Raw genomic sequence first — 24,099 nt, forward strand, 5'->3', positions numbered from 1 at the left:
GACAATAAAATAATGTAAACAATTTCAGCATTACATTTTAGATAAAGAGTGTGTGTGTGTATGTGTGTGCGTGCGTGCGTGCGTGCGCGCGTGCGTGCGTGCGTGCGTGCGTGCGTGCGTGCGTGCGTGCGTGCGTGTGTGTGTGTGCGTGCGTGCGTGCGTGCATCCGTGTATTGACCTCTTGGCGTTGTCCAGGAGGATGAGCATGCTGGCTCCCCCGTCGTCCTGGAAGCTCTCGTAGTGATGGCGGTCGGCGTTCCCGATGAGGTAATCAAAGATGGCCGTGTCGATGACGTCCAGCAGCCTGGGCCCCGCGTCGTACGGAGGCATCTTCTTCACCGCCTCACAGTAGCTCTCGTCATACTCCCACCTGCACACACACATGCACACGTTACTATACTTGTGAGGAAAGGACATGAACATTTTAGGATGGTGAATGACATTTTTAGCTCTAACCCTAGAGCCGAAAATAGCAGATCTACAAGCTCACAACGTGTCGCAGCGTGCTTTAGCTCAGTGGTTCTCAAACCTTTTCATGTCAAGGACCAATTGACACTTGTTAGCCCACAGACCCCCCATTTGAAAAGATATGCCAGGGAGCCCCATAAGAGAAGATTTGTACGGCTCTAGCTGTGATTCCCAACCATTTTAATTTCAAGGACCCCCCAGTTTGACATGCATTATACTATGGACCGAGTGCTCCACTACCTCTCTCTCTTCAAGTTAACTACGGACCCCCATTTAAAAAGGTATTTCTATCTCTGAGATCCCAATTTATATTGTAAAATCAATGTTAATGAGAGTGTACAAGTTAGGGTCCATTTGGTTCCATTTGTACACTCTCTGAGTTACAGACCCATTTGAGTCCATTTGGTTCGCAACTATCATTTAGCTGGGGACCCCCTGGAACTCCGTCAAGGACCCCTGGGGGTCCCCAGACCCCACTTTGAGAACCAATGCTTTAGTTGCAAGTCTAGCAATCTTTTTGAGATGTGTGCAATTACAAAGTTTGCCCTAAGGGTGGTGCTAGAGGAGAGGCCTTGGGGTCAACTAAATCAGCCGGGTTCACCGCTTGTGTCTCATTATTTAAGATACAACGCAGAAAGAGCGTCCAAATAAAAGTATAAGTCATGTCTTTCTGGAAATGATTTCCCACTGACTTGTGGTTTCCTAAGTTGTCTCGTTATCAGCTTCAGTTTCAGGCTTCAGTTTCAGAGCAAAGCCTTTCATTTTAAACGCCAAGTCATTAGCTACGAAAGTGAAACTCCACAGGCGTTTATAGAATACGAACCCGCATTTCCCCCATAATGGGCCGCTTATTTGGAAGTGAATATTTATAAATGTTGTGGTGGCCATAAACAGTGGATATTTGATGCGTACAGTATTCCAACAGGATAAAATGTACGGTATGTTAAGTTCTCTGGACTAAGCAGGGTGGTTCATTCATCACTACTAGAGGCACATGTCAGCACTGTGCTATATTAGAAGCAAGCACCTTGAGAACCTTGAGAACTAATTCACCACTTAAGCCCTACTTTATACTTTGTCATACAACAGTACGTATTGCGCAAATGTTTTCATAAATCTTCTGTGAATCCAGTCTGACAAATGCCCCGGTCACTTAAAAAAACAGAATAAGTGTCTGGATCCTATGAATTATATCTCTATTTTAATAACATGCTGTATTTATATGGGCTTTTATTAATGTTAGGTGTATCAGTCTTAAATGGATGATTTATTTTCATGTATATACAGTTAAAGGTGTACCCACCCACATCTCTATACTCATGTTAAGAGTCCAGACACATATATCATGTGTCTGGAGTCTTAATTCCTTTCATAAGATGTACACTGTAGCAATTCAAGTGCAATGACTAATGCTGTGTAATTGTATCTTATTTTATGTACAAATTAATTGCAATACAAAGGTCTGCACATTCACAGTATTGAATAGCAGTTGGAACCGGTGGTGTAAAGTAACTACAGTAGGTACATTTACTTAAAGGGGAGAACCATCCATTTTCAACATTGAACTATGTCTGTCATTAATATACCTTTGAGTTATGTGGAAATAAGAACCCTTTTGAGTTATTTGTACTTTACTTGAGTAATTCCAATTTCCAATAATTTTACTTCTACTCCACTAAATCTCCAATCCAAATATTGTACTTTTACTCCACAACAATTATTTGATAACTTCAGTTACTAGTTACTTTGTAGATCTTGATTATTACAAAACATACATTAACAACTTCAGCTCTATACATTTCGGCCATTTGAATAGCTGATCTACAAGCTCACAATGTGTCGCGATGCAACACATTGTGAGCTTGAAGATCTGCTATTTTGCTATTTTGCAAACGTTTGAAAACTTGAAATGGGAAACTCATTCTAAATAATAGAGTACATTTTGATACCAATAGATTTGTACTTTTTTGAATTTTGAATTCCGGACGTCAACTTGTAATGTAGAGTATTTCTACATTGCAGTATTGATACTTTTACTTAAGTAAGACATGTGAGTACTTTTTCCACCACTATGCAGAACTGCAGATACAGAACACTCCTATTCTTGCCCCTGACCTCAGAGTCCAGCCATGTGAGAAGGAAGGCAGCACACATGAGAATCCAACGTAATTGATACTCAGCCAATGCTCTTATTGTCAGCACGGCATGCCACGCTATGCCAGCTCTAACTGCCTGCGCTCAGTTTTCAGATTGACAAGGCTTGGTATGAGTTTCCACGGAGGACAATATAACCACCGTTGTCTCCATTTGCATCGCATCACTGTTTAATGAAGTGTCGAAATGGACACGCTGTCATTCCAGCGTCTTCACGGTTATATCGTGTGTACAGGTAGAGTAAAACCTGTTTTTTCGTTTATTGCAGCAGCATAAGTAATAATCGAAATTAAAGAAAGAATCACACCCAATGTGAAGTGAGCGGTGGTCGTGCTTGCATAACGTCTTCAAAAGGCTAGGATGTACAGGCTATGCTACACACACACGTTTTGCTATGGCAAAACGCTGAGGAAAAAGGCTACAGACATACAACATATGACATCACTAGACAAACATGATGCTACGTAGTACGTACAGTACACACATTTTGCTATGGCAAAACGCTGAGGAAAAAGGCTACAGACACATGCACAGCCACGTATAGGAGCGGTCTACCACCGCTCTAAAATAAAATAAAACAAAAAAGACAGAAGGATGATAAGGAAAAAAAGAAATTTAGGGCCTATATACTAGTAAGACACCCAAGGGTGGAATGCGACCTCAGGGTGACATGCAACCTCGCCCTAAAGGGCGAGGTCGCGCCAATTCTTGACAATCTGGCCAACCACAGCATTTCTCTGACGATTCTAGTTGTTGTCATTCTGGGGGGAGTTTGTTCATGTTTTTGTGAGGGTATCAACCCTAGGAGCTCAGCACTCACAGAATCATGGCACACTCACAGAATCAATGTTATGCCCATACATGGAGTTCCCTGACTATGTTATGTCAAAACATGCCCATATGTGGACATTACCAAATATGGGCATTTCCAGATATGTTCTTAATATTGATAACATTGGGACAGGGATCTCCATATATGGGCATGAAACATATGTTAATTAGTAAAGCCAAGCTTAGGTTTGATGCCTTGGGATTTCTATATTTGGACATAAGTGTGTACCCAATAGGTCATCATCTGGAAAGGTAGGGTGTAAATCAGAGTAAAGCAGGCTTTTGAGCTAGTTAGGGCCAGAGATTGATGACATCAGAAATCCCCATATATGGGCATAAAGGGATTTTGCTTTTGGGAATGCCCATCTATGGCATTTTTATTTTATTTTATCCTTTATTAATAAAAATACATGTATGTATCCATATACATATGGAGTTCAATATTGATGTTTTTGGAGAAGGTATGTTGTAAATGTATGCTACTTAGTAAGGGGCCTCGGGTTAGATACTCTTTGTATGGCCTCTGGAGGTCCTTGGCGTCGGTTAGTAGTATGCCCAGCACATAAGATGTGGGACGTCACAAAGCCTGCGGCCATGTATCATTTTCCATCAGGCCTGTTGGTTTTCACGCTCCAGTGCGGCGTTCATGCGCTGCAAGTCAATGGCAGACTTGGCAGTCAGACAGACAGCCATTGACTCCGGCCTAACAATGGCTACTTTCTATGACGGTAGTCCCATATGACATGATGGACTGGACTATCTCCATATATAGTGTTATCCACATTTCGTGTAGCTGCCCTGTACAGGAAGTGATGTCACAACTCGCTGACATCACACTGACATCACAGAGGCTTCGGAAGGACGGTCACGAGGCTTCGGACACTCAAGCGACACGATTCTTCAGAGTATATGCGACCTTCGGTCGCAATAATTATGCCCAACATATACTGTATACAGACAACATGGAGAATTGGGGGGAGGGGGTGTGAGGAGGGAAGAGGGGGTAGCATTTCCCAAGCCTGTCTTTTTCCCTTTTAGCTCATTCATACCTGCTGCTGCAGTGCTACCAGGGACTCTAGGGCTACGTAGCCACATCCCGGGCAACATCTGACACGGTCTGTGGGTTGTAATGGCTCAGGTCTCTGATGATCCTGCGAGCTTCACTGACACAGCGTGGCAGGCAGATAGGTGGGGGGGCGAGCAAATACTGTTGGTGGGGGGTCGAGCAGATAGGTGGGGGGTAGAGTGCGAGTAGCAGCTTGCTGTTTATTAGCTCTCTGACATGTTTCTCAAAGCATGTGCTCACTATGGGTTCGAGCGCTACAGGCGGCCCTCCAGTCATTTTAGACCAGTGATTTTACTCTTTTCTTTGGCACTGGAATGATTTTTTAATGATTTAAAGCAGTAGTTCAGACTCAATGGAGACCTACTGAAGACTCCTCCGGTCATCAAATTATTGGCAAAACAAAAATCTCCATGAACTACTCCTTTAGAGCATGACGGGACTCACAGAGGGATTGGCTGAAAATAAAAGCCTCCTGCCAACTGCACATGCTCAGTAGACACACCCTGTAATTCCTGGAATTTTCGAGGAAAACACAGGCCGCTGGCCCGCTGGACACAAATAGTTGTGAACTAGCAAGCCAACGTTTTAATGAACTAATTACCGTTTTGGGGTAGAAATTATACATTGTGTGGTCTTATCTGAGAATGAACAGAATTCAGTGTGTTGAAAGAACGTTTTCCCCACCCCAGCTACGGAGCCTCTCTCTCCATTTGCAAACACAGTGGGTGTAATTTAAACATACTCAAATCTCATGGGGACAAAAGCCTTGAGTGTTTTGTGTTTTATCAGGGATGAAAGAGGAGGAAATGACGACAGCGCAGACATCTATTTAGCTTATCTGTTAGACATCTATTTAGCTTATCTGTTAGACATCTATTTAGCTTATCTGTTAGACATCTATTTAGCTTATCTGTTAGACATCTATTTAGCTTATCTGTTAGACATCTATTTAGCTTATCTGTTAGACATCTATTTAGCTTATCTGTTAGACATCTATTTAGCTTATCTGTTAGACATCTATTTAGCTTATCTGTTAGACATCTATTTAGCTTATCTGTTAGACATCTATTTAGCTTATCTGTTAGACATCTATTTAGCTTATCTGTTAGACATCTATTTAGCTTATCTGTTAGACATCTATTTTAGCTTATCTGTTAGACATCTATTTAGCTTATCTGTTTGGAAAGTCGATGTGGACACAGCGTCAGAGCCACCCCTCAGCAGTCAAAGACTAATGTTCTTAAATGTCACTTAAATGCACGGTAAAGCGTTTTATCGAAACCATTGTGTTGCCGGTCTTGTTAGTCGATGGCTTTTGACATACCGTATATTGAATCACACACTATTGGCATGGAGTCTGATAAAACGATGTGAATGAATGATCTGGACACACTATAGTTCACTCCAGACCACTGTCAGGAGTCAGGACCCATTTATGGGTCACGGACCAATCTTTATGGGTCACTCCTACATTTAAATGTAAAGAATTTTATGAATGAAATAATAATAATTAAGTGAAATTAGCTGATCTACAAGCTCGTTGTGCGCTTGTAGATCTGCTATTTTCACTAAATTGGATCCCAGGCAAACGTGTAATCTCTCGTTTGGGTCTCGACCTGAAAGGTTTGGGAACCACTGGTCCAGACAATCAATACAACACACACAGCTGAGCCCCGACTCACCTGTGTAACATAGTATTTTTCCTACATGACTTCTAGAAGCTAACGACGGCTCACCATGCGTTGTTAGCTTGTAGATGTTTTGCTTGCGACGCCGTCATACTATGGAGTATCCGTATGCATGTCCAAATTTGATACGGAACGAAAAGAAAACATGGGTCCTCAGCCAAATATATATCAATTTGGGGGTCCTTGACATGACAGACCACCCACCCACCTGGCCAGCTTGCCCTCTCTGTATGTGCGTCTCCACCCACCTGGCCAGCTTGCCCTCTCGGTACGTGCGTCCCCAGGGGTGCCGGTGCTTCTGCAGGGGCCAGACGTCGGGCAGCCACAGCGTCAGCGAGCCCTCCATGATCTCTCCCTCCGCACACGCCGGCTCCGTGTCTCTGCAGTAGTAACACTTCCCGTAGAAACACGTGTTGTTGCCTGGACACACAGAGACGGACGGGAGAGTGTTTTTTGCAGGTCTTTCAGTCCGAGTGTATCAAAAAAGCTAAGTAACTAGTAAGCCCCTTTTCCACTGGCCCAACACCACACCACACCACTCCACACCACACTGCCCACTTGTGCCAGGTTTTCCACTACAAGGACCTGGGTAGAGTGGTGTGAAAGTGGTACTAAACGTGGTACTAAAAAGTATCCAATCTAGAGTAGGCCTGAGCTTGGCCAAACAGGGCCAAACACTTCATAATGACTGATCATCACTGTAATACACATCAGTTGTAATACATGATAATAGATTCTATTGTGTTATAATCACTGCTATAATCTATTATAGTGTATTATAATTATCATAGTAATATATTATAATAATTTATAGTGTATTATAATCACAGTTATAATCCATTATAGTGTATTATAATTTAGGATAGTTGTAATACAAATTTATATTGTATTATAATCACAGTTAAAAGGGTCAATTTGTTTCTTAGTGTTTCGTAGTAAAATAAAAGTATTGGAAAATTGGAAAATAGAAATACTCAAGTACAAATACCTCAAAATGTACTTAAGTACAGTACTTAAGTAAATGTACTTAGTTACTTTACACCTCTGATAGGTATGTACATACGAATGAGCGTACCTAGAAACAACACGCTCATACTTAACCACTTAAGCCCTAACCTAATTTACGTATGTCGTACGATGCATAGCGGAAATAAGACCAACTACAAGCTCATGACACAGCACCTTGCCACACGTTGTGGTTTGTAGACCTATTTTCATGCCTAAAATAGAAAGCTACAGTAGGTTAAGAGCCAGGTTTTGGATTAAAAAAAATATATGTGATAAAAAGGTGACGGCTCTATAATCTGATAGTAATCATTGGTACAGTGTTTGGTATCCCCTCCCCATCTCTTTAATATAAAAATAACATTTTTTTAGGTGTTTTGCCAATTTCATCCAATTAGGAGAGAGTACCCATTTATCAGCTTCAAGTTTATAGTGTACCAGTTCCAAATTTGTCTGCTCATTTCTTTTCGTTTCCTGTATGAATTCTCTCCCCTGATTGGATAAAATGGTATCTTGAACTGAAAAATGTATTTTCTGTTTACTAAAGAGCTGAAGAGATGCCAGACGCCTGTTACTGAACACTCAAATACAATGATTGCTTGGAATATAGAGATATTTAACGTCTTGTTTTAACGTGAACATATCACTTACTGCACATTTAAACTCACTTGTAGCCCTATTAGGCAAGTGGTCTCTAAAAGTCACATACTCTGTGAGTTAAAACACAGTGACTGTCTCCATGATTTCAATGTTTATGCTTTACGAGTGAGTGTAGGAATTGCCCACAGTCAGCAAACAGGACATGGTTGTAAAACTGGTTGTACAACGCCATTTTAGCGTCATCTTTCGTGCAGAATGAGAAGGTAAGCAGGGCGAGACTAAAAATGTGAGTGAGTAGAAGACAAATGGCTCCAGCTTTTTACTTTCACATGCACAATACAGCTGGGCCAACATTGCAGGCAGTGAAAGCTTCGTCAACGGTGTGGACAAAAATAAAAAATGCAATACCATGGTTTGAATTAAGCGAAACATTATTTTCTAATCTAAGAGAGAGCGAAAATGGGAGCAAAGTGGCTATGACAGGAAGCAGAGAAACAGAGAGAGAGAGAGAGAGCAGGAAATCAAAAGAGAGAGAAGACCAGAAAGCGAGCCAGAGATACTAACCCTGCATAAGAAAGGTGCTCAACAGCTGATCAGTGGCCACAGGTTTGATCTCGGTGCGCAGGTTGACGTACCTCCCCACCACCAGAGGAGCTCTCCTGAACCCCAGGATCCTGTAGCACAAGCAGAACACACAAACAAATGGTTTGTTTCTGAAGGTTAGGGCTGTCACAATTATTACATAATCGTCTAGTCGCCATTATTAGACATAATTGCGATTATCTTTCACAATCGTTTCCATGTAGAAAATGTTTCACATATTTTTTCTAAAGTCAAAAATAGCTCACAACGCGATGGCGTTGGGGGCTTGTAGGTCGGCTATTTCCACTATCAATGTTCTTTTTTAAGTATAAAGTTGTAATTTCTTTGTATATTTAGGTTATGTGTCATATCTGCCATGTGCAACTTCAAAGCCTAAAAGCCAAACAGAAATATAATTGTCAACGACAAAAACACAATTAAATCGTTAATCGCAATTATTTGAGTGACAATTAATCGTCATGTAAAATGTCATAATCGTGACAGACCTACTGAAGGTACACTGACGAAGGCAGGATAGCCGAAACGCCTGTCATCATCATAATACAAAATATGCAGTTTCATTTCTGAATTTTGATTTGTTTCTGAAGGTATTCATTATTTTACTAGTCATGTTTTTACCAGATTAAATAGAAGCCTGCCATCATTGTTTAGTTCAAGGGCTTCTGAAGAAACTAAACCTTTTCAGTTGCTTGTGACTTCAGCTTTATGGGAAGCACAGTCCATTATTTAACTCTGCGCGTCTCTGATTATCACTTATCAGTAATTATTTATAGGCTTGCGTTCCAGAGATATCTCCAGAAAATGTTCACTTACACACTACCCAGTGCACACACACAATACATAGAAAATATATCCTACAGTATGTTGTTTGAACATCTTTAAATACAGCAGCATAAATTGAGTGTCATCCCTAAGTCCATTAGGGATGTAACAATTAATCACACTGATCGATTTAGTTAATTATAAAAAGATCGATCAGATTTTTTTTATTATTATGTCAATTCATTGATAAAAAAAAAAAAAGAAAGAAACATACTTTCTGTTTTTTGATGAATCCAAAACGTAATTGATAGAATAATCACGAAAAACAAATTGATAGTTGCAGCCCTAAAATCTAATATACTACTACCAGTAAGACACCTAAGGGCGAAAAGCGACCTCACGCCATGTCTTGGCCATCTGACCAGTGATGTATATCGGACCAGTTACCCGCAAGCGTTACCCATACATACATACAGACAGACAGACAGATACGGACCGTATCTGTCTGACGTCGACAGACCGTATCATATGGTCAAGATGTGCCGGTTCTTTTTATTTATATTTTGATTGTTATCCATGCCGTTTAAGAAGCACTAGAATTTCATTGCCTACAATGTTACAACCATCTGTAATGTATGTTAAAGGTGTGACAATAAAAATCACCCTTGAACTTTGCACTTCTGCTGAATTCGCACACGCCTCTCACGCTGCAGATAACACGCTCATAGCAGGTGATGCAATATAGGATCTGAGAGTAATAGCATTATGCCAAGTAATATAAGCACTGCAGTGACTTCCGTTTTCAACAGAGGTGTTAAAATGCAAGAATTGGTTTTAGTTTAGAACAACATAAGTTCAAAGGGTTAAAGATATATATAATACAGCAACATATTCGAATGTTAATTTTCACAACGTTGACCTTTTTTCTTCTTTTTTTGAACAGTGTTTGAATAGCAAACCATCATTTTACACAGATGACAGTGCTTCTCAGATATTTTTTTCTGTCAAGGACGCTCAAATTGATATATATTTGGCCACAGACCCCCATCTGAAAATGTTTTGTGCCAGGAACCCCTACAAGAGGAGATCTAAAAAGAAATTCAAACGTATTAATTTTTTTTTCAAAAATGCCAAAGTCTAAATCTATAAAGTGGTTAAAATGATTGCGATGCTGTATTTTGCTGGGGACCCCCTGGGGGTCCCTCGACACCACTTTCAGAACCACTGATCTAACAGCCCTATTACGCAGGCTTAGTGCACTTCTAGGGCATATTATCTTGCTTATTATATTGATGTATTACCTGCTTATTGTAAATCGCTTTGGATTAAAAGCGTCTGCTAAATGCCTAAATTGTAAATTGTAGGGCAGCTGTTCCCACCCTTTCCTGGACCAGGGCCCACTTGAACACCTTGAAAGCATTCACGGCCAACCACTGAAGAGGTCAGATGGGTGGGCTGTGTGCACTCTGAGAGCAACTTTAGTTTAATGATCATCAATCAATTAACTGTGATCCAGCTTGGATCAACTGACCCAATGTACTTAGTATACTTAAAGTTTAGTATACTAAAGGCTTTAAAGAAAAAGGAAAAAGAAAATACCATGTTTTCTTTTTGTCTTTTTCTTTTTCATAGATTTATATCATATTAATGCTATATTATAATAAAAAGATCTTCGTTTTTTTGCCAATTATTTGGTGCCAACAGGTTGGGAATCACTGCTCTAGCGCAATTTATTAGGATAGGGTTTTTACCTTTGAAGAAGGGAACCCCTTTTGGGGTTTTTACCTCTCAAGACAGGAACACCTTTTGGGGTTTTCACCTTTCAAGACGGGAACCCCCTTTTGTGTTTGTTGTTGCTATACAGTTGCTATACAGTATATAGCAACAATCTCTTTTTTAAATTCAGGATTTAGATGGCATTTTTAGAATAGGCCTCAGTTCTAAATTGGCCAGGGCACCCCTAGCTTAAAGTATCATTATGAATAATTCAATAACGAGCCACATCATGCATAAGAAGAGACGGGTATTGAGCAGATGAAGAGGACACCCTACCTGTCCAGGTGAAAAGCAGCCACCTCAGCATTGTGTCTGTCATAACCTGCAAACGGCTCCCCTTCCACCACATAATCCCTGCTATACCTGGCGGACAGAAAAAGGGGGACAGCTACAATATTACACTGATCTCTAGTTTAAGTATGTACTGTATGCGTTTAGTCAGTGCATGAATGTCTTTAATAACAGTATAACAGTCACCTGGCATGCTATAGTTTCTATGGTTTCAAAGTACATATTTTTTGTTTATTTATATGTATGTATGTGCAAAGTGCAACAAAACCGCTTAAACCCCACCTTGATGAGCACTGAGAGTTGAGGCATTACATTTTGTAAAACACGGTTCTATTGTGGAAATAGCAGATCTACATGCTCACAACGCATCGCAGCGTAGATCGGCTATTATCACAATTTCTGCCTCTAATATTTGACAATTTGGCCAAGGTTTAATTTGTCATTTCAGAGGTCCTTAAAAGGTCCTTAAATTGTCACTTTAGAAATATGCAATGCACCAATACCAATACCAATGCAACTTCTTGCAACTGCCATTTGGGGATGTTGCAAGGAGTTGCAAGGAATTGCATTGGTGTGGAGTGTCATCTAAATGGCTAAATTGTAAAATATAAATTACAGCATATAATTCCAATATCTGACCTAGTGATATTGAAGCCAAAGTCACTTCATTCTTTGAATATGAATTCACATTCACAGCAGCTACATATCTGTGTGAGTGCGTGCGTGCATGTGATGTCTGTACACATGCAACAGTCTTTAGTGTGGTTGCCCCTGCAGGGAAACCAGACTATAGTACTTGTCCCATCCTCTCCTAGATAAACGTTTTGGTGGCACGCACTTGGGCCGGCATCACCGGGAATCGATTCCTTGCATTTTGCTAAGAGATACGTTATAGTTTAATTTATATAAATCTATTTGTGGAATACATTTTCTCTATTGACTTTAATGAAAAATTAAGCTATTCCCAAATATTGAGATGACTGACATCATAGATGTCTGACATCATAGACCACATGAGACTGACACAGTATGTCCATATACGGGCATTCCAAGATTTGAATATTGATGACATCAGCGATCTCCATGTATGGGCATAAAAGGGACAAGGACTGACACAGAGATCTCCATATATGGCCATTAATTTCTTGGCGCATTAAATTTCCCCATTGACTTGAATGGGGAAATGAATTTGCATGTGTGACTTGCATCTTTCTTGTTTAACGCTACAATTCCACAGCTGACCTCTTGGGCTTGAAGACCACCTTCTGTCCACTGTCCAGCACTACCAGAGCTTTCAGCTGGGTTCCCTTGTAGCCCACGTCTGCTCGCTCTATCCTGGCAGTGCTCAGGGCGGTGAGCACAGCGGCCAGCTCTGGGGTCTCCTCCGGGTAGACCTCTCGTGGCCCCACCCACTGGCTGGCGATCTCCCAGGGAGACTGGAGCGTGTGGGTGAGACGAGCGCCACGGGACAGCGTGAGACCAGCTTCCATCTGGAAACACACATCAGGTAATGGGATTTGAGGCGGGAGACTTGGGTGCATGCACCGATACATTGATTGATTGATTAATTAAAGGAGCTATAGTCAACTTTTTCTTGAAAAACGGATGCTAAAATAAAAATAATGTTTCGAAAATATTTTATAAAAAAATAAGCTTCATATATGTGTTTCAATTAAAAAATGACCACAAAAAGCGGAAAAATAAAGATAAAATAATCATTTTGGCCCTTTGTTTACATTTTTCGGACCCTGTAAATGTAAACAAAGGACCAAAATGATTATGTTATCATTATTTTTCCGCTTTTTGTGGTCATTTTTTTATTGAAACACATATATGAAGCTTATTTTTTTATAAAATATTTTCGAAACATTATTTTTATTTTAGCATCCGTTTTTCAAGAAAAAGTTGACTATAGCTCCTTTAAGTACAAGTATAGTCAATACAATAGAAATGTAGTACAGTACATGTACAGTTAAACACCCTGCCTAAAAGGAACATTCCAAAAAAGACGTTTTACTGTCTTTTTTACGTTGGAAGTCCTAGCTATTCAATTCATGGACATAGTGTCAGTGTAGTGCTGGGGGACTGGTTCTGGTTATCAGAGCAACCGGAAATTGTTAGTCTGTGCTCACACACAAAACTATTTTCGTTCGAAAAAATGTATGCAAACAGTTTGAATTTAAAAACAAAATAGACTCTAGGCTTCACTGGTGTAGAAAGAAACCGGGCGTTCCTCCGGTACAGCGATATGCCCGGTAGAGCAACCAACAACCAGACAGAGAGAGGACACCACCAGTATTAAAGCACTGACCTTGCGGAAGGCCCGCAGGTCTCTGCGGCTGGCGGTGGACCCCTCCCCTCCGTCCAGCAGGAAGATCTTGGCCAGGCCCAGCAGGAGCAGCACGGCGCACAGCACCACCACGCGCTGCTTGAGCTTCATCTCTGCCTCTGCAGAAACCAGCCCTGACCCTAAGGGATGGGACGATAAGCCATCGTGATAAAAAACACTTGCGATAATCGTATCGTGGAGATTAAATTTATCGTGAAATCGTCCTCCGTCATGCACTGGGGTCAATTCACCCTTTATTTGCCCGAGCTGCATATCCAGTTCCATATAAACCCTCTATTGGTAAAACGTACTTATAATATACATAGAGGTGTGCCATTTTAAAACTTCACAAGTCCTGCCATTGGCAAGACTTTCAGAACATTTAGATTGTAGATCAGCTGTTTTTGCTAGTTTCTGCAAAAATAAGCTCTGTTCGCCATAAAAATTTGAAAAGCAAAACAGCACACTAAATGGCACATCTGTACTAGATGTCTTTTTTTCACTCTCTACCAAATCCCTTTGCCCAAAAATAGTCGATCTACAAGCTCACAACGCATCGCAACGTGATGTGTTGTGAGCTTGTAGATCTGCCATTTTTTGCCAAATGTTCCGCCGGATAATGGATGTTGGGGATATTTTGATTATCGCGATAATATCCTAAATCGCGATATCTTTGGTCACAATAATGGCGATATGAACTGATCATAATGGTCCCATCCCTACCTGACCCCTCGCCCCTCCTGCAATGAGTGTCTCCACCGCAGCAGCAGCGAGCCGTCCTCCTCCTCCTCACCCCAGGTGCATGGCCTCCACGACCTTCCCGCCCGCCCTCGTCTGCGCTCCTGCCAGACGCGCACCTCTGACAAATTGAGCCCCGAGCTCCTCCTCCCGCTCTGCCCCTCGTCGGTGCTGTGGCCAGAACACAGAGAGAGAGAGAGAGAGAACAGCAGAGCGGCAGAGCACCCACCTGGGGAAAGGAGAGAAAAAGAGGGCAAGTGGGAGGAAAAAGGTTAGCGGGGGAGAAAGAGAAGATGAGAGAGAGCAAGTGAGAGAGAGATAAAAGACGTCAGTAATATGCAAGGGAAAATGCCGATTGATCTGCTGCCCCTCTTGCCTGTTGTGCCCTTAGGGAGGGCTATGACCCAGTACTGCAGCAAACAGAAGCCTCCCTCGGCATATGTAACCACTAACCGTGGTGTTGCGTTATGCAGGGTTTGTGTATCTGCAACTAAGTCTACAGTACATTCAGTGGCACTTCCTCCTAATAACCTGTTCTAAATCTACAGTACGCCACAAAAATGGGACAGTTAAAACGTTACCCTGGGTGATATTGGATCAGCATGCCAACAGTATGACAGTGTGGAAAGGCAGTGTTGTAGAGTGTGTGCCTCTGAAATTCCAGCTTTCCAATTAAAAATAAAGATTCTTCCAGCATGCTTGAGGTTTTTATTGTTGTCACATGCACTTACAATACAGCTCTACCCTCTCTGGGCAGCATTGCAGGCTCTGAAATTCTTGTAGGTCTGTCTGTCTGGTCTTGTCTATCGACCCTGTCTGCTGCAGTTTCAGGGAACCAGATCCCAGACATGTCCTTTAGATTTGAACAGTCAGTGATCTAGCCATCATCTCTGGGAACCCAATCTGATAAAAAATGTTAATGTTAGGCATGATTTATTATTCCAACATGGTTTGTCAAGGTCCAGATTTTCCAGAATTTCTTTACCGTCTAGCAAGCCTGGAATTTCATCATTTTAGGGGCAACGCCACTTGGCCTTAGGGGATGTCCATTTTTTGAGGGCACAAAGGCCAAATGTCAGGCAGGAAGGAAGGCCATCAAATAAAACAAGATTTTAGTCCTTTGAAATAATTAATTGAATTTGAGGGTTAAATGTAATATGTAGAATATCTGCTGTGAAATAAATACATTGGTATTTACAATCTGATGCTCAGCCCTGCACAAATCAAAGATACTGGATTGGTTTAAAAAAAATGGGGACTCAACAAGACACTGGTGTCTATGTTAGAAGAAAGACACTGGTGTCTACATACTGACAAGACAGAGACAGAGGAGAAAGTAGTACAGTCCGCTGGGCTGGGGCATTAAGGCCACTATCAGGTCATGCCATTTTTTGGAGGGGCACAAGGCCAAACTGAGGGGCAACAACAGCCATGGACTTCATGGCCTCCCTGAAATTCCCACCCTGCCGTCTAGAATAGATAACAGCAAACAATCAAAATAGACATTCATCTTTTATCGTCTCTTTAATTAATTTACTTGTACTACATTATATGGTATAATAATAAACATCAACTATCATGATCAGAAGCCCCTGGAACCTACATTTGAGAACCACTGCAGGTGGTAGTTACAGTGGTTCTCAACCTTTTCAAGCTGCGACCCCCCCAAAATAATCATGTATTTGAACTGGGGATCCCCACCCCAATAAACACTTGTAGGAAATAGGAATTGGGGAATACATTTTAGTTTGACTCAGTTCCACAGATAAATATTGTGAAAATAGCATATCTACAAGCTCCGGCTAGGTGGCTATTTTCAATTGTTTATCTATTTATAAATATGTATATTTTATGCCTTTATCGATAGGATAGTAGGCTGACAATAATGGACTCGAACCCGCGACACGCTGTCAGGCTACTTTGGAGCGTAGGTGCCTGGACCGCTATGTAAAGTCCTTAAATTGTCACTTCACTCACTCCCCACAGGTTGAGAAGCACTGAATTAGGACCAGGCCAGGACATTTATCATATTATAGAATCATAGATGATGACCAGGAAGTCTCAGTCTAAACAACTTGCTTCCTGCATGAACAGACTCGTTTAACATTACACATTACATAACACTGAACTTCAGTTGACTTGCCTCAGACAGTCAGTTCAGTTGTGTGCCAGACAGTAGTGTATGGTTGATATATAGACCTATAATATCAACCAACATATTATGTTGTGTTGCTGTTTGAGTGCCATCATCACATCAGCGTTGCTTCCTGGTTGTTGTGTGCCATGATCAGTGTATATTCATTCATGCTCCCCCAGTTAGTACAGAGTTGTATCATGGTAATTATCAGTGTTGTTGTGTAGAGCCCTGTTGTACAACAGTAGCAAAATATGGCAATTTCACTTGCAACTGTTGTTGGCTGACTAAGTTAACACCAGCTATAGTGGGTTGAAAGTGAGTGACTTCAAGCCACCGTAGTGTCGCTTGCCGAAAAATGACTGATCAAAACTATAAGGTACGTGTCAGCTTATGTAGATCTGTGGCAAGCGACACCGTCGTACTAGGGACTATAAGCCTAACACACACACACACACACATAGGGCTGCTGCTGTGCTGGCCACGCAGGCAAACCGACTGACTCTTTTTGCACAATCGTTCTTTCATGACAGGCGTTTTCAACAACACGTCAAAAAATACCTCCTATCGTTTTTTTGGTCGTTAGTTACCCTGTCGGCTTAAATTGGCCGGCGCAGACAGACCGCTTAAAAACACACACGAGACACACATAAACATACATCTCTTCAAATGGCATGTTGTGTTGGTTGGCTTTATGCAGCTGCTGCTGGACAGTTTCAGCATTATTTTATATTTGATCATTGGTATTGCTGCATTGCATCTAATAGTGGGGTTACTTTAGCCAGTTAGCTTAGCATACAGCCAGCCAGGCAGACCTCTGTCTGTGTGTGTGAGCTGTGCATGTACACCTTGCCGTAGCGGAGCTAAAGCTACGCCGTTTGTCATGTTACATTAGCTGGGCTTGAACGTACCTTTTAACGGGGCCAGACAGGGGCGATTCTCCGGCGAAGAAATGGACGATCCAAATATATTATGTATATGTTTTTTAAAAAGTTATGATTTTTCTGTCTCCGGTCAATAACCAGCGAGGCTCGTCATGTCTCTCCATCCCCTTGGTTGGATCCCTTTCCTCAAACCCTTTCCTTGGATTCCTTCCTCCTTGGCCTGGCGCTAGTATGGTCCACTCCCCCGAATCACTCTACTTCCAGTAATGTTTTGGTTTGGTCATTAGGTGGCGCTATTGTATCATATGTGATGGGGGGTAATAATACTTATTAAACCCCGAGCAGCAGTACTCCTGCATTATATTCTCTACAGTGTTGGAAAAAGTACTCAAATGTTTTAGTTAAATACAAGTATCAATACTGCAATGTAAAGTACTGTTACAAGTCTGGTATTCAAAATGTACTTGTGTAAAAAAAGTACAAAAGTATTGGCATCAAAATGTACTACTCACTCATTATGCGGAATGTTCCATTTCACAACATTTCAAATGTACAAAATCTTTTGAAAATTGCAGATCTACAAGCTCACGTGCCACAACGCATTTTGAGCTATGATTTAGTAATAATCAAAATCTACAAAGTAACTACCTAGTAACTAAAGTTTTCAAATAAATGTAGTGGAGTAAAAGTACAATATTTGGATCCGAGATGTAGTGGAGTAGAAGTAAAAGTATTGGAAATTGGAAATACTCAAGTCAAGTACAAACACTTCAAAATCTCTTAAGTACCGGTACATTACTTGAGTAAATGTACTTGGGTTACTTTACACCACAGCTCATTACATCCAAGCAGCAGTACTCCTTCATTATCCCCTACTTTTTTAAAGTGACTGAAAGGGGCACTTGGAACAGTCTGAACATTTAAAGTGGCTGAAAGAGGGACTTGAGCAGTCTGAAAAGGCGTTTGAAAGTTCAAATTTTATTTCAGTGATATGAATTGTTGGCAAACATTTTTTGTTAGTACTTTTAAGTGACACAGCTCTGGGTGACACAATCAGTAATAACACCCTTCTTGCACACACAGCTATCCCACTCAGCATCTGTCCTCCATAGCCCAGATAATCAAGCATACACAACTCAAATGTACATTCAACATGAAAATAAGCAAGATACGAATGGGTGGCGTAAAAAAAGGGCAGAGTGTTTATTGGTTCGAGTCTTATTGGCCGGGGAGCGCGTCACTCAGGTAAGAGGTCATAGCGCTAGCCCTAAGCCCAGGTCATGACAGAAGGGATAGACAGGCACGCACGCACGCACACACGCAGATACACACAGGGTAGAGACTAAAAGGTATAGCATTATCTACATCTCACCTTCTTCATGTGACATGAACAAAGCCGGCTGACATCCTTGATGATTCACAAACAACCTCTCTCAAAGCAGAGAGTGTAGAACTAAAAAAAAAAAAAAAAAAACCTGTACATTCATGCTGGTTCCACTTGTCTGAACACGTTGCATAATGATGCCCAAGCTCAAGTTATACTCCTCATACTATAGCTTGCTGAAAATAACCTTTCAGTTGATCAACGCCGTCTGTGCTAAGGCAGTGGTTCTCAAACCTTTTCAGGCCGCGACCCCCAAATAATCATATTTCAACTGGGGACCCTCACCCTGACGAGCACTAAGAGTTGAGGTATTACATTTAACACAGTTCTATTGTGAAAATAGCAGATCTACATGCTCACAACGCCTCGCAACGCGAGGCGTTGTGAGCATGTAGATCGGCTATTTTCACAATTTCTGCCTCTAATATTTGACAATTTGGCCAATGTTTAATTTGTCATTTTAGAGGTATTAAATTGTCACCGTAGAAATGTGACATACCCTCTATACACTTAAACTTTATGTTGGTTTGTTTGTTGAGTGAGAAAACAATGTTGCACATTAAGTTAATCATCTGGGGACCCCTCAAAATAATTTGGGGACCCCCCAGGGGGTCCCGACCCTCAGGTTGAGAACCACTGTGCTAAGGAGTATAACTTCAACTTAACACCACCTCTGATTGAAACCCAGTCCATTCACTTCATCCGAGCGGTTAAACATTTGTTTAAAATTAAAAAGAACAGGAAAACAATTCAAGATGTTGAGTGTATGTTTCCTAATACAGAAGTAAATCCATCATCCGTTGGAGGGGGTTTACAAATTTCTATTGCTACCAAACCAAGGAAAGTGCAGCTAACCACCTTCTTCGTCCAATAATTATTAAATTCCTCTGGGGGTGACATTTAATTGCCTTATTGTAAAGGCAGCTGAAATTCACTACCACGCTAAATGATGAAAACTCTGCATTTAAGGAAGCTTCTGAAATGCAGTTAATTCTTCGTATGAAGATGTTATGGAGTGATACTGATAAGCATGAGAAATTAGACCACTCCAATACAGAGCCAACATGGCTGAATTAATTGTTTCATATGTTGTGACAGAAAAAAAAAAAAAAAAAAAAAAAACACACATTCAATTCAGGTACAATGGTAAAAACTCAGAAAGAAAAGCTCTTTGGGACGATTGGGGTATTTCTTTTAAGATAAAGGTTGTTAAACAGTATTCAAAGCAGAGAACTTCGAAGTTCCACCACAAGTCTAGTGTGGTGTGCCGTGCTAGAATCTTGGGGATCACTCACAATGATCTGACGCGAGTCTGAGTCACTGTCATTGCAACTGTCTTTTCCCACTTTTCATTGTCATTTCAAATCAACGTAAAAGAGAAGTCGAGGGACAGAGGGGCTCGCATGAGACGAGAGGATGCAGTTAATACTTCTAGACAAGAACACCACTGGCTGCTGCCTTTGGATTTGAGAGAATGAATCAGTCACCCTCTCTGGAGCCAACCCAAGGTATTTTGTGATAGTCTAATAATGATTATTGTGGTGCTTAATTAAGTGGTGCCAAGCTGGCAGTCTTGACTGACTGCACTGGAAAGGACAGCAGGTTAATGGCCTTCTCTAATCTCATTGTTGAACTGGAAATTGGCCACACGGTTACTGACTGCATGGTAATCATCTAACCATATACTCCTCATTTCATTGGCAACCCGTTTGTCCTCAACGCATTCTGGGACTTGGAAACAACATGTTTCCTCTGTCTAAAGCGCAATTCTTACTTTGTCGTACGACCGCGCCACTAGCCGAACAAAATGACCACATTACAGTATACCCTCATGCTGTACTCAACAGTATTAATGTTGAACGGAACATTCGTGGTTAAAAACATCAGATTGTACTCTTCTCTGAATCCATACAATTCATTTGTCTACAGCTTTGGGAATTTGGCATTTCATACTGGTGCGCCTCTACGTCTCTAAAATACTGGAGAAAAAAAAAGAGCTCTCCCAAATCCCAGTGAACCGACCCCCCCCCACCCCCACCACCACACCACACCACACACAATGGGTACAGTTCTATATGCCGACAAGTTCCCCCTCTTTTTACACTCGTCATACTTCAGTACAAAAGAAGCCAGCTAATAGCACCTTGCGTGAGCTGGCAACCATACAGATGATTAGCTAGCCAGTTCCCCACTGCATCAATGGCATCTTTGGGGGAACAGACTATCTGGATTTAATTACTATGTAAAAAAATAGAGGCAACGTACTGTATCTATCCACCCACCTCACACACCCCATTCATCTTTGGCTTCCTCATTCATTCATTCACTCATTCCTCCACAGGTTAATCCACTACCGTTTCTTCAATAGAAAAGCTGCTCTGCAAAGGACTGATCATGTGCATGGAGTACAGTACAGTAACTACCCCCTGACCTCCCATTTATGTGAATGTCTGGCAGACTCTATCCACAAGGTGTTGGCCAAGGTGCAGCCCTGACCTGCACAACGTCTGCAGGAGTGTTCCATCCAAGAAGGCATTGATGCATGCCTCACACTCACTGACAGTGTCAATAAGATATTACTGTAGACTGTGTGAGGGGGCTGAATGTGGACGATCAATTTGTTTTGTCATAGCATAAATTAGGCTTCAGGCCCAGTAGAAATCGGTGGAGCACATTAGTGGTGACTTTGATACCGAGTTGACAGCTAAAAGTGTGGGTATCTTTCGGCACCACGTATTCAGCAATCAGCAAGGAACTAAATACCAAGCTAAAGTGAGCCAACTAATGGAGTGGAAACATATTAATTATCCGCACCTAGAGCAGGTAATGTCAGCGTTTTGCGTCTGTAATGTCAGCGTTTTGCGTCTGTGATACTACGCTAAGGAGTGTGTAAACATACTATGTAAACGGTTGTTTCCAATACGAGAGGCTGAAAATTATGGAAAACACAACCCACCACCACCACCATCATCATGATGCAGGCAATGCAACTTTGTCCTTTTTTCCAAATAAGTAATTTGTTCATGGGGCCTCCGGCAGGCAAGAGGTAAAGTCTACCACAGTAGAGAGTAGAGACAGGGGGGTCTCTGGCTTGGCCAGGCATTTCAACAGACACAATCAGCTCTGTGCATAACCGTAGTCCCCGTTTCCAGAAGATGGCGTACCCATTTCCTGTTCCAGTTCATTTTCCCGCAGCTTCGTTTGATTTGCTCGGCAGCAATTGTGAACCCGAAACACACGTGTTTCCAGTTCAAGCAAACAGTCACGCACAGAGCTGATTGGCCATGGTTGCGGGTGGGTGAGAAAAAACTGTGAGGGAGAGCACGTTCGTCCACACGCGTTACGCACTCCTGGTGAAACGCCTTACCATAAAAGTGAAAAGTGGCTGGAGGAGATGTGGTTATCAACACCTTCACCAGACCAAACAGTAGTAGTGACAGGGCCTATACACATGAGGGGATTGGCAACAACTGAAAAATTAAATAAAATCAAAATTAAAAAAGGAAAATTTACAAATACCGAATAACGTTGATTAAAAAACAGAAATAATTTGTTCATCTGGATAATTTTTAACACTTGCTCTCCCAACAAAAATAAACGAGAATAGTGCATTTGTGGCGCACCAAAACAGATGTAATACACACTGGAAACTGTGAACACAGAGTTTTCCCAGTTAAACAAGCCAAATAGCTCCTTTTCCATGAATAAACCCAGTGCCTGATTCCATGGCAGCCTTGCACTTTGCCCTTAACAGACTCCCGTCAAACTGAAGGAATGAAGGGGGCCAGCAATACCACTTATCACTTGGCAAGTTGGCACCGATTATAACCGAGGAAACTAATCCAATTTGGGTACAAAGGGACTTAAAGACGGATACTGTAATGATAGGTCAGTTCTGCAGTACTCACTATAGAAAGGGGGGGGACTAAATCAAATCTAATAAAAGGTACAAAACAAGCGCTCCAAAAAGGGAGACAAAGAAAAAACGGACAAAAAAATAATAAATGTAACATACAAGTGTAACAGACATTTAAAACAACCTAGACATGTGCAAGTCACCTACAACAACAACACCATCATAATACTGCAAATCCCTCCCCGTCCCTCCAAAAGAAAAAGAGACAAGAAAGGGAACAATGCAAAAAAAACAAAAAAACAATGACGAATAAGATTCCAAATGGATTCTGAATGGCTCCAGATAGCTTCGAGTCTCTGCAGCGGAGTGAACTGTGTGTCTCATGCACACACACATACGCTCCCTCTCGTCTTCACTTGTAAAGCAGGCCCGCTCCAGCCCCCTACTGTATTAAAGCAACAAAAAGGAAGCAGTGATAAAATCATGTATCCCAGGTTCTCATTGCTCTCTCCCTTGGATTCTTTCACAGCTTGCAAGTCTTTAGTGTTTCGTGTGCGCGCGCGCGCGCGAGTGTGTGTGTGTGTGTGTGTGTGTGTGTGTGTGCGTGTGTGCGTGCGTGCGTGCATGCGTGCGTGTGTCAGGGTCCTGTGCCTCCCCTATCTAACTCAAGGGTGACCAACCCTTGGCTTAGAGAAGACAAGTCTGGTGAGAGAAGACAATAGTCTGGAGAACACAAAAACGATATATACTTTTACAAAAAAAAAAAAAAAAGGAATTAAGGTTTCTTTCTATGTAGAATGGCGGGAAATACTTAGCTTAGTCTCTGGGATTATCGTACCCATGTGTTGGAACTGAAGACTCCTGGAATCGAAACAGATCTGCAGTGTGGTTGATTTTTATCCCAGCTATACACACACACATACATACGTACAGTACACATAGTGAGTATACAGTATGACACGGGGGTAGTAGTTCTGTAATAAAAACTAGACACATTCAGGGAGTGTGGGGAGTCCTTTCTGCTGGGATCGGTTTGAGAATCAGAGCCCTTATTTTTTTAAATGCTGCAATCAGACAGGCGTGTGTGTGTGTGTGTGTGTGTGTGTGTGTGTGTGTGTGTGTGTGTGTGTGTGTGTGTGTGTAAAATGGATGGCAATTCTGTGATCCCAAGTCAACTTGTGTACGAAGAGACCAACAAGGTCTGTGGTCAACACGTGATTCGAGTCGTTAATAAAGTAAAACGTTTAGGTTCAAACCCTCCATAGTTCATCAGGTTAGTCCAGTGTAAGAGTGTGTGTGTGTGTGTGTGTGTGTGTGTGTGTGTGTGTGTGCGTGCGTGCGTGCGTGCGTGCGTGTGGTGACGAGTATATGTGGGTTGCCCAGCCTATTTGAAAGGGGAAAATCTTCCATTGGAGCACATTGAAGTTGCCAGTAAAAATGGGTCCTCCTCTTTGGGGGGAAAAAAAGGAAAACTAAACAAAAACTAAAGCAGATGATTTATTCATGTCCATCCAGCCCTGAAGGACAGTC

At 41.7% G+C, this 24,099-nt stretch overlaps 2 protein-coding genes across 2 annotated transcripts in view; both read right to left on the reverse strand.

Annotated features, from left to right (window-relative positions):
* Positions 1-17,501, reverse strand: part of fam20b (FAM20B glycosaminoglycan xylosylkinase) — a 31,714-nt gene extending 14,213 nt beyond the window's left edge. The window contains exons 1-8 of the mRNA XM_080735007.1: positions 17,357-17,501; positions 14,297-14,540; positions 13,556-13,713; positions 12,487-12,734; positions 11,230-11,316; positions 8,377-8,486; positions 6,456-6,627; positions 179-370 (exon numbers count right to left, since the gene is read on the reverse strand). Coding sequence (XP_080591133.1) covers positions 179-370; positions 6,456-6,627; positions 8,377-8,486; positions 11,230-11,316; positions 12,487-12,734; positions 13,556-13,684 — 938 coding nt within the window. The 5' untranslated portion in view covers positions 13,685-13,713; positions 14,297-14,540; positions 17,357-17,501. The remainder of the gene's footprint in view (positions 1-178; positions 371-6,455; positions 6,628-8,376; positions 8,487-11,229; positions 11,317-12,486; positions 12,735-13,555; positions 13,714-14,296; positions 14,541-17,356) is intronic.
* LOC308292628 (E3 ubiquitin-protein ligase RNF170) overlaps positions 1-24,099 on the reverse strand; it is a 484,996-nt gene that overhangs the window by 6,896 nt on the left and 454,001 nt on the right. The window lies entirely within an intron of this gene.

The sequence above is a fragment of the Nannobrachium achirus genome, assembly GCF_963921795.1.
Source record: "Nannobrachium achirus genome assembly, chromosome: 1".
Taxonomy (NCBI): Eukaryota; Metazoa; Chordata; class Actinopteri; order Myctophiformes; family Myctophidae; genus Nannobrachium; species Nannobrachium achirus.